At 34.8% G+C, this 14,650-nt stretch overlaps 2 protein-coding genes across 2 annotated transcripts; both read right to left on the reverse strand.

Moving 5' to 3' along the window:
• Positions 1-1,207: 1,207 nt before the first annotated feature.
• On the reverse strand, positions 1,208-4,822 carry LOC127838636 (polyunsaturated fatty acid lipoxygenase ALOX8-like). Its single transcript, XM_052366489.1, has 2 exons — positions 3,578-4,822; positions 1,208-3,146 (listed from the first exon to the last, which is right to left on the reverse strand). The coding sequence occupies exon 1, from the start codon at positions 4,565-4,567 to the stop codon at positions 3,587-3,589; it is 981 nt and encodes a 326-aa protein (XP_052222449.1). The 5' UTR covers positions 4,568-4,822; the 3' UTR covers positions 1,208-3,146; positions 3,578-3,586.
• Positions 4,667-13,009, reverse strand: LOC127839644 (uncharacterized). Its single transcript, XM_052368029.1, has 6 exons — positions 12,835-13,009; positions 6,617-6,713; positions 5,911-5,994; positions 5,116-5,368; positions 4,822-4,915; positions 4,667-4,678 (listed from the first exon to the last, which is right to left on the reverse strand). Exons 1-6 carry the CDS (start codon positions 12,931-12,933, stop codon positions 4,667-4,669), a joined length of 639 nt encoding a protein of 212 aa, XP_052223989.1. The 5' UTR covers positions 12,934-13,009.
• Between the last annotated feature and the right edge of the window lie 1,641 nt (positions 13,010-14,650).

Consider the following 14,650-nt stretch of genomic DNA (forward strand, 5'->3'; position numbering starts at 1 on the left):
CCATCAAGCATTCGGACTTCTGTCTCAATAGACATTTTCAATAGGAATTTTAAAACATGTCTCATCAGAGACTTTTACAACCTATATTAATTTGAATACCTGTGATTTCAAAACAAATCGAGACTCAGTTGTACGAGCTTATTTGTCCAACAACCATGACTCGGACCCCCAAGAAAGTAAAGAATTGTGCGGGCTTCTTTGCTCGAAAAGGATATTTAATGTTCAAGTGACCGGTAACCAAAAATCATTAGGGCTTCTTTGCTCAATGATTGAATGTCATCATCCAGCGGTCTTTTAGTCACACTTAGCCCCTCTAGTTGTGTCTTATAGTCACACTGAAATTTAAACCTTCAAGTCGTGTCTTGTAGTCACACTTGGTCAGTCAATTCGTGACTTGTAGTCACAAAAGTTCAAATAAGGTTAAAACCCAAAAGAAGTGTCCGTACGGGTGACAGGCGACGGGTAGCTGTGGGATCCGACAGCCAGAGTGCAGAAATATCCTTTCACGTATCCGCATAGTTAATGGTAAACAGTGTCTTTATGTTGCCAAAACTTTGCTCATAATATCATTATTATTATTGTCTTAACCCTAGTTATATTAATTTATTACATAATATTTTATTTTTTCTGTGTTTTAATATTGTAGCCTGTATTGTTTTATTGCTTACAGCATTTTTATTTATATCACACATTTTTAGATTATTAATCCCTTAATTTATGCTGAATAATAGTATCAATCACTCTGTTTTATCAATTGTACGTATATTTATATGTTTTGTACAACGCCATTGAATATAATTATATAAATAAGCGTTTCATCAAATTAGCAAGTTTCAAGTTTCAAGTATGTTTCACGTTTTTAAATCTGTTGTTTAATGCGCTTTTTTGTATGATCTTCATGCAATAATGTTATAATACTAACATAATAATAATAATAATAATAATAATAATAATAATAATAATATAATAATAATAATAATAATAATAATAATAATAATAATAATAATAATAATAATAATAATAATAATAATAATAATAACAATTAAAGTAATACTGCAAACTTCATTAATATTTTACCGCGTACAAATGATATAAAGGACAGTCTCAAAAGTCCGAAAGCGACAAAGCAGACTTTTAAACTGAATTGTATTGCATCTTCACCATCGTTAATACACACACATACCAATAAAAAACAATGAAAACACAATATTTTGATAAATAACCTTTATTTACCTCAAGACAAACCTGCAAGCATATCTTACACATTGATAGTAAACTGGCATTGTAGTGTGGGCTGTAGTATTTTACAAGAAATATACTTCATAAACAAGAGTATGTGATATTAGATTATACGACGAATTATGAATTTCATTGGTTATGGACATTCACATTACAACAATTGCTATACCCAATCGTTTTCTTAAGATACAAACAAGGTCATAAGGTTAACTTTTTTTTCAAATAATGAGAACAAGAAGCATACATTGAAAGGCAACTACTTACTCAGATTCAAACATAACTACATCGGTCAGCGAAAAAAACATATTGAAAAAAACATATTGAAAAAAACATATTGAAAAAAACATATTGAAAAAAACATATTGAAAAAAATATTACTCAAAAGATTCCCAAAACAAACACAATTTAAACAATATGATCACGCTGCAAGGCTCAGTACATTTTCAATACATTATTCAGAACTCTATAAAAGCGCAATAAAGCATTTCACACATGTAACACTTTTATTTAACATCAAATTACAAATCAAACAAATGAAAACAAAATGTATTTGACTCAGACATCAGCAGGGAGGTTTTTCCAATCCACTTAGAGCAGATTCGTCAAGCGTTGTATGATATTGTGTTTTTTATTTCCATGAATATAATTTGCTTATTTCTCTTACATTACTACAACGATGATTTATTAAAGCTAAACATATTGTGTATGAAAACACTGTCAGGTAAAATAAGTCAGAATAAAAAATCAAAACATAATAACAACACAAACGCACGTTTGTAATACAATAAAATAAACGGTGTAATTATTGATCACACACGTATTACGATTTCTGGATCAAAATGTGTTGTTGACATAATCATTACAACAATAGTAATCATTTTACATACAAACAGTATTACCATGTTAACATTCTAATATAATATTATAATATTAAGGATAAAAAAACAAACATGCATTAAAGGGACTGTCATCCACAACGACGAAGAAAATAACAGTTGAAAAATACCGTATTTTTTTACAATTATTAGTTTACATTGATTAAAATATCACGACCGGTACTTTACATTTCTTGAAAAAGTTGTTAAGTTTTCATATTTTCAGTATATTTGGTTAAACCTTTTACTGGGTATCTCTACCAGGTAACTACCTGTTCACTATAAATAACGCTAGTAGAATGATCCTCATCTTCACGTGGTAAACCCAAGAAATGCAAATTGTGCATGCGTAGTGAATTGTATATATATATATCATATATAAACTGATAAATCTACTTGCGTTATTTATAGTGTATATATCGTTATTTCACCTATTTTCGCGATGTACTTTCGATTTCACATCGCGAGACTTTATTACCAAATATACTGAAAATATGAACTTTTTTCAAGTAATGTAATACACCAGTTTAAATGGATCAGAACATGCTCATGATAAAACAAAGCACACACTATAGTAACAGGCTCGAACATACACCAAACATAACGACAACTATCACCAACTACACACGCCAACACATACCATTAATGTAAGATATCATTATAGGGTTGCAATATTCACGTTTAATACTTTATTCGAGCTTTATTTTAGTTTGCAAATTCACAGATTTTACAGATGTTATTTTAGATCTACGTTACGTTAAACAAACCGCATTGTATATTTTACTCACAATTCACCAGGATGATTTTTTCCTTTCTGTCGAGTGCAGATTATACAGGTATTGTTTGTTATTGTTTCAGAGATAGTTTACATCTGCAATTTTGAAATGGATGTGGTGTCCGCCATCGACCGGGAAGTCACAGGTTTAGTCCCCTCTCAGCTTTCTAAGGATATGTAAAATACGTCAAATACTGGTGACAGAGAAACGGACTCGTGGTGGTCTCTTTAAGCCGAGGGCGTCAGATGCAAATGGGCTAAAATACAAAGGTTTAAAATAACGTTATTCTAAACATATGAATATTATGAACTTATTTTCCTAACTATACACATCATCATTTTTGTTCGAGGCACATTTTAGTTTATTTTCACCCGTTCGCTCAGCTGCACCAAAACAATGTGCATTCTGTCTAAATTAACATAAATATGTTAACACATATCTGTAACAAAAAGTTATACCTATTTTGTATGATTGTATAAAAACACTACCACAAAGAAAACGTCTAAATATATACATTTAACATGTTCCGGTTATAACCACAAACATACGAAAACTAACACGTAGTTGTTATTAAAGTATGTGGTTAAAACAACAGCACAGTCATATTTTACTTTGTCCCATATCAATCAGTCTCTGACAATAGAGTAGATAAATAAGGCTATTGTAACTCGATGTTCCATAAATTACCTTCTTTTCTTAGATGCTGATAGAATTTGGTATTAAGATTGGATCCATGTAGTCGTAGCGGATTGCTCTTTTGCTGTTCCTTTCTTGGATTGTTGCATGAATCTTTTTAAGCTCTGCTCGAAACTTGTTCACAATGTCCAATGCTTTCTGCTCGAAGATGTACTTTACTTCAAAGTTTCCCAATGCCTTCCCGAAAGAATGCTCGCTGAGAATTTTTATTATCGTCAGAAGTTGGTAGTGGTCAGAGCGATCTTGAATGGCTTGCAGCACGTCGCGTTCAGAATGACTTCTTTTGTCGCTGGGCGGTTTTCCTCGCATCTTTGATGGGTAGTTCATCGGAAAGGCGTACTCATCATACTGCTTGAAGTTCACACCCGCGTGACCTGCACTGCACGTGTAAATGATGCTCGTGACGACCTGAATCAACTGGTCACGTGACGTAAACTTCCCGTTGACACCTTCAATACCCAGGACCCCGAGGCCACCTTTTTCAATGGGCCTGTCCAATTCTGCCCGCCAGTTCTGAACCTCATAGTCTTGAGACAACACGTTGTCGGATGGATAATATAGGAGCACGTAATCGGTTACGTATTGCAGGATTGCGTTGTATGTCAGAAGAGCATCCTCCCGGAAGGGGTAGTCGGGAACTACTTCTGGTTTCTCTACCTTTCTCTCTTTGAGGCTGGCCGGGAGCGTTCCGTCCACGTTGAGCCTCCATTTGGGTTGGTAACGCTTTATCAACTCATAGGCTCCTTTTGTACCTGTAGACATAACTGTGTCCACAAAGCCTCCTTCATTGAGCAAAATCGCCAAAGCAAGCTCATTGATTGTCGCCAAATGCACAAAGTGTGGTAACATGAGTTTATACATCGGGTGTGACTGTGCCAGATGTCGGTGAACGGATACCTCAAACCCCTCCATGACGATGTGTGTGTACCCAAGATGGCTGATAGATTGGTGGACGTTTGCGTCTGCGTTATTGAACCACATTTTTGCGAGAATCCACGTGTATTTGTTGTCAGAAGGAAGGAAGACAGGGTTGTCGTCTGCTGGGTCTTGGAACAGCTGTATGGCGATGGGAACATTGTGTCATCGTTTCGTCTGTAGAACAACGCTATAGGAGAACACACTACACTCTCGCTCTCCTTGTTGCAATCATCTAGAATTGAATGGTCTATTATAAAAAGACGATTATACGATAATGCCGATTGCAGAGTATCCTTTTCTAAGAAGGGTTTAAGCACCGCAAGTTTCTTGGGTATTTCCTCACATAGCCGGATCATTCCGTTGTTCGTGCCAGCAAAACGCTGCATTCCGAACTTGACATCGTCGTCCCACCTTAAAATAGCGGATTCGCTTTTTGACAAACATTCAGTTGAACATAAATTATGAAGTTGTATCAAAATATTATTAAATATTATGCATGCTGGTCGCTTAATAATAAAACTTAAAAAATAATACTTAAAAAAATAAAAATAAAGACTTAGGCCATTTGCACAATAAATGATAAACACTAATATACCAAACATGTAAAATACCGTGTAAAGTCGGATGGTGCCGGAAAAAGACATCCAAATATGTTTTTCACGTCATTTAAATCCTTCCACTCTTTGCCGTGAAAAAATACCTCCTTTGCTTCTGCAATACGACTTTCTACAATTTGTAGTGCTGCTTTAGTGTAATGGGCTCGCTCTAGGTTTTGAGGTTCCTTCGATTGGCAGGGAATACCCGGCGATCGTTGTGTGTATTCGTAAAGTTTACGCTGTTCAATTAATGTTTCTTCTCGTCTTTCTGGAATAAAGACATATCCATGTATTTACCCGTATATCATGTTAATCGACTAACAGATTGTCCAGTATTTTTCTGCAACGCAAAATGGACATGATGGGTTGCGTGTCGCTTATTTCCGAACCTCATGGAAGAGGTACCGTGAAGTCGGAATACAACTTTTTCGGTGATTATACTGTTAGCGTATTTCAATACTTGCTTGTTAAGTAAGCCTAAAGGTAAGCCTTAAGAAATTAAAATGCTGCGGATAGAAGGCTGCGGATAGAAGGCTGCGGATAGAAGGCTGCGGATAGAAGGCTGCGGATAGAAGGCTGCGGAAAGAAGGCTTCGGATGGAAGGCTGCGGATAGAAGGCTGCGGATAGAAGGCTGCGGATAGAAGGCTGCGGATAGAAGACTGCGGATAGAAGGCTGCGGATAGAAGGCTGCGGATAGAAGGCTGCGGATATTTTAGGGAATCTACGCAATATTTGAAGCTGTAAGATTATAGGGGAGGTGGGGAGTCTAGTTATGCTCCGATTTTGTTGATCATTTACAAGTGTGTTACCTGGATTCGGGTCGTCCTTCGGCAAATATGTACCCTCGCATTTGGCGCTCCAGGCAATCATTGAAAACGTCTGTGGTTCGACTCCTTGAAAAATGGAGTATTAATATTATTGATAACATGATTTATGGTAAGTGTATTTGAGTCGCGCTCTGACAAAAAGGGGGTATAATGCATGTGCGTAAAATGTCTTTCCAGATTAGCCTGCGTGGAATGCATCAGGGCCGACAATTCCCGCTTTTAATGCATATTTCGTTTTAAGGAATACTGTTCTTGACGAAAATCAAGTTAAGGCGCAAACCACACAGGCTAATCTTAGTCAACACTTTACGCACTTGTATTAAACCCCCTTTTCTTAGGACAAGGCTCATTAAAAAAAAATAACCTACAGCTAAATGTTCATTTTAGTCGTGCCAAGCAGATTAATAGATAACATATAACCTTGAATTAAAACTATGTTTCTCTGATAGTATAGTGCATTAATAACCTCTAAAAAAATTATATTGAAAACATCAGAGAGACGATAGTTTTAAGTAGTATTTACGAAAATAATACGTTTTGGAATGCTCATTTTTATCCAATATTGTCTAAATGGTTCATGCTAAGTGGTTTTTCAAGGTCAAAAGTGTATAAACAGTTCAGACAACGGTATTAATATTTATTAACTTTTTAAAATATTTATATGAAGGCCATCTGTTGATAATATTACCCGGTTTGATTTCTCCCTCGGTGATGCTTTCAACGATCCAGCATGTGCTTTCGCCATCGCTGTGTTTCCTCAATTGCACACCAGAAACGTCTCCCCACTGGAATGTAAAAAAAGGTTCCGCTCTATGAAAAGGGTGTCCGATGCATGTTCGTAAAAATTCATCCCAAAATAGCCTAGCAGTTCGCACATGCCAATCAGGGACGACCCTTTCCGCCTAAACAGGCTTCCTTTAAACGAAAGGTACAATAAAAACGGAAAGTCTCGTCACTGGTAAGCCTGTGCGGACTGCACAGATTAATATGAAATGACACTTTACGCACACTCATTACTGCGATTTTGACTTCATTTTAGTTTTACTGGTTCTATTTACAATACTTTTTTATATCACTGTATAACATTTTATTCTTTAAAATTACGGTGTAAGAAATAACTCCGAAAATGTTACATCAATGTATCATCATTGTAACCAAAAGGAATTATAAATATTCTAGAGATCCTTGCGAAATATAAAATTAAATTTGTTTGACCAAGTATAACATTTAAAATCAAACAATAGAGTGTGTCCGTCATTGATTCGCAGAAAGTGTCCACTGTCTGTCTGTCATATCAATTGATTATACTACTCAAACTTTGCAGAGGATAACTTTTTATTTTCACATTATCTTCAATTTCGGATTATGTTCATTTTGAATTTTAGTATATGTGTCGAAGGGAAAACCTATGACTTCGATGCCAACCAAAAATAATAGCAGTGCGAATAGTAGACAAGCGAACAAGGCCAGATTCTCCATTGTCTGGCGAAGACACTCACAACGAAACCGGTTTAGCAAGCATGGGAACAACGAGCACGAGTAAGTCGAGTCCACCAAGTGTACTAACAAATGTAAACAATAGAAACAGTGAGTACTTCGATTTCCAACTGAGTCAAGATTACGTTAAGCAAGTTATGAGCCAATAGAATCAATCACCACTTCCTATGAGCTTTGCGCAACCTAATTTCGGACATCCACAATTCTACATGTCCAAACCCCAATCGCCAACGCTAAGCAAACATATACAGAACACACCACCGCCCTGGGCGTTAGGTATAATGGACGGCATACGAACCATACGATCGTCTTCACAAAATATAGATAAAACATTAAACATCACCAGTGTAAAACTTCAGAATTGAATTGGAAGTTAAACTGACATGCATTGACAAACGTGTAACATCAGTTGAAAATTCTTGTGCGGCAAAGTACTGAATTCGAATCCCAAAAGGCCCACCTTAGCACTCTCCAACACGAGATAGAATCCCTTGAAACCAAACGTACGAAGATAGAAAAGCAAATGGATGATTATAGCACACGTGAGGAGTACATAAACGACTTACTGTCAGACCTCAAAAGTCGTTCCATGCGAGAAAAATTAATGTTTTATGGGCTTGATGAATCGAGAGAAGAAGACTGCGGCGTGATCGTGAAAACATTTATCAAGGATATTCTACTGATAGACACCCACGACATCAAGTTAGACAGGGTGCATCGCATAGGTCCATATTCCGACAGGAAACACGACCGATAGTCGTCAAGTGTCACGACTAAAACGACCGCGAACGAGAGCGCAAACAGTCTTTCGTCGACACCATAAAAACGGAACTTTCCAAACGTACAATTGGGCGTCTGCATCCGACGACCACAACTACATAGAGAAGCTAGACAGGCTCTACTCCCGTACTCAAAGGAAGCGGAAGCACAACACGAGCGCGTGCGAATCGTAGGCAACAAGATTTTCGTGAACAACGTTGTGCGAAAGAAATTTGTTAACGGACAGGTAGTCAACATCAACAAGGATAGCAGTGGGAAGGGCATCACAATAATGTAATGGAACATTGATGGGCTTGGGCGAAAAATTGACGACACAGACTTTCTGGACACTGTATCTCAATGTGATATATTGTTTCTATCAGATACTTGGTTACATAAGAACAGCTTCATCAACATTGATATTAATGGCTTTATTTTCAATCATTTATTTGGATTCAAGAGTGCGAACACAGGCAGAGGACGTTAAAGCGGAGGTATTTCTGTATAGTTTAAACATCACTTAAAAAACAAAATCAGAGTCATAGAAAAAAATCAAGCAGATATTATTTGGATACAATGCTGTAAATCTCTCTTTAACATAGACATTGATGTTTATATAGGTCATATATACATGCCTCCAAACAATTCCAGTATTATTACAAATAAAATAGATTTTTTCGATACCTTAGAATGTAACATTGAGCGATATAAAAATCTGGGCCAAGTTTTTATCACAGGAGAGTTCAATAGTAGATGTTCAAATGTATGCGACGTTCTAGATATTGACATGTACATTGACGATGAAGAGGTCTCAAATCGTGTTTACAGTTCCCCACGTGCTGGCAAAGACCACGTGATTGATACAAATGGTAAACGATTGATTGAACTCTGCCATTCGACTTTGTTCATTATTGGTAACCGCGGCGAATACACGAGGATCTAAATATAAGAGAGTTCACTGTTCACTCACTTAGGGGTAGCAGCCTGCCGATTATCTACACCAAAATATATCTTTCTTATAAGTAACTTTAAAGTACTTCAGCCAAATGAGCTCTCTGACCATTCGGGCATACTCTTTTGTCTCGCGTCAAGACACGCTTCCGATCAAGAAGGCAACAAATCCGAAGCCGCCTTTGATTTTAAAATAAAATGGGACGACTCAAAAATAGACCCTTTTAAGAATGCCTTAACGGAATACAAAGCGCAATTGCGATCACTCGAACAGTCCATTTTAAACGAGCGCGACATTGATGAGATATCAAATGACTTTATAATATTGTAAAACAAAGTGCAATAGAGGTGTTTGGAAAAACCGTAATAAATAACAAAAAACATAATGAAATTCACCATAACAAAACAAAATGGTTTAACAACGAATGTTATACTTCCAAAGCGGAATTTAATAAACATAGGGATACATTCCTAAAGGACAGATCCAACGAACATAACCGACAATTATATATCAAATCGAGAAATATATATATACGCACTAAACGCCGATTTAAGCAAAAATTCATGCATAAAAACCAATCTCACAACTCTTAGTAAACATAAGCGACGAGACTCCTGGAAAACAATTAAAAAACAGTATTTAAAGAAAGACAACAGTCCAACTAATTTAAACACAACGGCACTTTATGAACACTTTAAACATTTATATTCTGACAATGGGAGTAATACCGAAAATAACACACGCGAAAATAATCCCTTCAGGTCGGATCCAGACTTAGATAAGGACATTTCGCTAGAAGAGGTAACTATTGCTATCCGCGCACAAAAAAATAACAAAAGTAGCGGTATCGACAAGATATGCGCAGACATATATACAAATTCTATACCGGAATTGTCATCAGTTATATAAGCACTTTTTAACAGAATGTATAAAAATAGTGAATATTCAAAATCCTGGGGTGAAGGAATTATAATACCTATTTTCAAGGGAGGGGATACCGAGGATGCGAAAAACTATAGGGGTGTCACCCTTATTGATATTCTGGTAAAAATATACTCCACACTAGTTTTGAATCGATTGACAAAATGGTCTACTGAACATAAAAACTTGATACAAAACCAATTCGGCTTTCAGAAAGAAAAGTCTACAATAGACTGCATATCAGTCATAATCATATATTATACAAGAAACATTTAGCCAACGGAAAAAGCTTTATTCTGCATTCGTGGATTTCAAAAAATGTTTTGAAAAATTAGACCGAACCCTTATATTACAAAAACTTATTAACGAAAACGTAAGCACACAATTTGTAAACGCCGTACGGAGCATGTATAACTCCGTCAAAGCATGTGTCCAGCATGAAAGTAACTATACACCACTATTTGAGTCGAATATTGGTGCAAACAAGGCGACCAAAGCTCAACATTATTGTTTTTTTTCTTTTCATAAATGATATTGTTTCAAGTTTAATAATAATAAGGATGACCTTTTTACTATTGAGAATACTAATTTATTCATACATGTACTGCTTTTTGCTAATGAAGCGGTCATATTCGCTCATTCGCCTAACGCACTACAATCGCTACTTAAAGATTTAGAAAATTACTGCAACGAGTGGAAGATAACAGTAAATACAAAAAAGACAAAAATAATGATTTTTGAGAAAGGTAGACATACACGATATAATTTTACATTAAATAACACAATATTAGATTCCGTCGATTCATTTAAATATTAGGGGAAAAATCTTTACAAAACGGAGACTGGAACCGTACGTAAAAACATATCGCTCAACATTCACAATTCGCGTTACACAATTTGTTCACAGTATTTAATCATATTGAATTAACTATAGACGAAACGTGTAGACTGTTTGATAGTCTTTTTTAGTCGAAATTAAATTACGCATGGGGCGTTCATGAAGGAAAAGATATCGAATGCATACCTTGTAAATTTCTACGTAAGATACTTAAAGTCAGAAAATCCACAAACCTAGACGGACTTTACGGGGAATTGGGCAGATATCAAATGCATTTAAAACGACAATTGACATTAGTTGAATACTGGATAAAAATCATTGATCCGGACAACAACATACTGACAAAATAAAATCGAATTTTGGATATATATAAACAGACTTGGTTTGCAAATATAAACAACTCAAATAGACTAGTTGCATACCGATATTTCAAATATGACTTTGAAACGGAAACATGTTTAAAATGTATTAATAACAATAGATTAAATATCACTTACACAATTCAGAATCTCTGCACATACTTTAGCCATAGAAAAAGGTCGTCATGAAAACATACCAAAAGAAAATAGGAAGTGTATTTACTGAAATATAAATGCTATAGAAAGCGAATTTCACTTTGCATTAGTATGCCCCCTATATAAAGAAATTAGACAACAATACCTAAAACCATACTTTCGTCATTGGCTAGTAATGAACAAATTCGAAATTGTAATGTCATCAAAATCAACAAAGAATTAAAAAACCTATCAAAATATATTTATTTTGCCGTCAAACTATGGTCAAATGTAACGTAGTTTAAAATATATGCTATTATAGCCTTCAGTTTTGTATGTCTATTAGAAAAGATGCAATAATAGTGAACCGTATTTACTATGATTATTATTTCCTTTTGCCTACTGTTACAAATATTAATGTGATCTAATAACTGTATTGGATATAGTAAAAGTGACTAGTGCGATTATTTTATATTATGTTGACCATGTGTAGCGAAGAAGATCACTTCTTTATATGATTTTCCAAATTTAAAAATGTACTTTTATTGTTATCATTATCAATTATAATATTTTAAAGGTAATTGTTTTTTTTATCATTATCAATTAGATTATTCAATTTACATAAAAGAGTTAGCAAACTATTTGTTTAATGTTAAATGATTAAAGAAATCTACTCATTATTTTTTTTTTAAATTTTAACATAATCATTACGAAATAATGTTACTTAACTAAGTCTGTGTAATTGAACAATTTTTCATAGCATCCAGCATTGAAAATATAATCCATTATTTTAACAATGAGAATTTCTTTTTTGGATATGAAATTCACCACCGAAATATATATTACTTATGTAACTGACATATTGATTATATTCTTGTAATGATTTTGACATGCCTTTTTTCTTTTTTGTTTTACCAACTATTTGTATACATCGTTTTGTGTTGCACTTCTCTAGTGGGCAAATATCTAGTTTAGGCGGAAAGTGTCGTCTCTGATTAGCCTGTGCGGACTGCACAGGCTAATAGCGGACGACACTTTGAGCACATGCATTAAACCCCATTTGCACAGAGCGAGGCTCATATAATGTTCATTAAAGTCTGATTATATCTTTGAATATATATATATATATATATATATATATATATATATATATATATATATATATATATATATATATATATATGATATATATATATATATATATATATGATTTTTTTCTTTATTTGCACAGCTCATTAAGTAGCTTTTATAATTTGAATTAGAATATTTTCGATTACAATTTTCCCGCTGTAGAAATTATCGCAAGAATTCCGTCTATCAAAGTAGAATGAAGAAGAATGCGGGCATGATAAAGTCTTAACTGCATCAAATGAAGCCATTGTTAGATTGCTATATTAGTATGATATATGCATGTGTTACACAGAAGAATAAATATAAGTACTTACGTTCGGATTATCAATGTGAAAAGTAAAGCCGCTTTTCAACGACGGTCTCTCATCCTGATCCGATGATGCCACCCTCTTTACGCCCTGTCTTCGACTCATGACGAAATATCCAACCTAACTTTCAGTGTAGGCAATTTTCATACAAATGTGAACTGAACTACACGACCACGTTTTATTTATTCATATCGTCGATTTTTTTTGTCGGGATATTAAGAAATCTATTTTTGTTCTTTATAAAGAATACATGCGTTTTTTTTTTCTTAAGAAGAATAATACAAACTGCAGTTTTGGCTTACCTGAGCACAAATGGAGCAACACAAACGCAATAGTCAGTTATTTGATTTTAAAAACGTATGTCGTCAATCACAAAATGTTCATCACATTTAACAGGGATAAACTGGACCAATTAGTGCAATTTAAGAGAATTGAGTTATCTCGAGGGAACAACTAAGCTAATCCGTTCCTACGAGTTAGTCAGCCAATCAAATTGATTGTTATATAGATATAATTTTTGCCCATGATCATTATTGGCTGACTAACTCGTTTCCTCCTCGAGAGAGCTAAAATTATCTAGTTTGTTTAATGCATCCCTCCTTTATTTTCTTCACCACTCTTTTTCTCATTGCACTCCTATTTTATTTAGTTTTGCACTCCTATTAGTTTCTGTCTAGTTCCACGACATAGCTAAGTCGTTCCATCGAGATAGCTTTAATTTCTACTCGTTTGTTCAATGCACCCATCCTTTATTTACTGCATTGCTCCTATTTTAATTGCACTCCACTTTTAGTTAGTTTTTGCACTCCTCATTTTTCTATCTGGTTTCCATCGCCTTAATATTTCGTTCCCACGACATAACTCGTTCCCTCAATATAGCTAAAATTATTTTCTCTTTTGTAAATGCTCCCCTCCTTTATTAACCGACACAGCAACAATACAATAATCCAAACCTTTAGAAATCAATAAAACAATAAATAAATTATTTTTTGATATAGCCATACAAACAATTTTGTGTATAGATTTATTATCAATTGACTTCGTGTATCGCCATTCTATCAAATCGTTTTATTCAAAGTGCTTAAGGAAGGCTTTCTTTTCATTTCCATTTGGTATAGGACGTTTACATACCAGTGCAATAATTATAAATCAGGTTAGCGATAATAGGTCCTCTTGTCCCTATATTTTTTTGCGTGGGTTGAATTTCACTGTAAAAAATATTAGATTACGTTATCATGCATTAACCGGGGTTATTCTCTTTTTTTTCAATGTCAATCATTGCAATAAATGGCTGTGTGGAATTTCAATAACAATTTCATCTTTAAAAAATTATCAGCTGGATAGACCACTTCGAAAAGGCTGAATAAGGATATTTTGCATTCAACTTAGACAGGGTCTATCCTACTTAGGCCAGTGAAAACTTAATTGTTTCTATGTTTCCGGTCAAAGGAAACCTCTAAGTAATTTAAATCGAATACAGCGTGGTCGAGATGTAAAAACATGAATAAATCTCACGGTAACAAAAATCCAAACGATACGAACCTCTGTCTTGCTGAGTTAAATGAAATTACTTTTGACAGCAAACGTTAACGACAGTGTTTGAAAGGGTGATGCGTACCTAACTATATACTCGGGAATGAATCATGTTCATTTAGTTTTCATGTTGATAGCCAATTAATACTGAAGTTCCTTCGTGTAAGAAATAACCAACGTTGACGGGAATATAGTGCCTAGCTGTTTATGTTTTGTATCACAGTCCGCACAGGCTAATCAAGGACAACGTATAAGTAGCCTCAGCCTGGAGGTGGTTTTAATGGTATTG

The sequence above is a fragment of the Dreissena polymorpha genome, chromosome 7 (genome assembly GCF_020536995.1).
Source record: "Dreissena polymorpha isolate Duluth1 chromosome 7, UMN_Dpol_1.0, whole genome shotgun sequence".
NCBI classification, from domain to species: Eukaryota; Metazoa; Mollusca; class Bivalvia; order Myida; family Dreissenidae; genus Dreissena; species Dreissena polymorpha.

Excerpts from the sequence above, each read along its gene's own strand:
- LOC127839644 (XM_052368029.1), bottom strand. The coding sequence starts at position 12,933 with ATGAGTCGAAGACAGGGCGTAAAGAGGGTGGCATCATCGGATCAGGAT. Across the intron at positions 5,995-6,616 it reads CGAGGGAGAAATCAAACCGG|GAGTCGAACCACAGACGTTT; the intron begins GTAATATTATCA and ends CCATTTTTCAAG. Across the intron at positions 4,916-5,115 it reads GCACCATCCGACTTTACACG|GTGGGACGACGATGTCAAGT; the intron begins GTATTTTACATG and ends CGCTATTTTAAG.
- LOC127838636 (XM_052366489.1), bottom strand. The coding sequence starts at position 4,567 with ATGTGGTTCAATAACGCAGACGCAAACGTCCACCAATCTATCAGCCAT.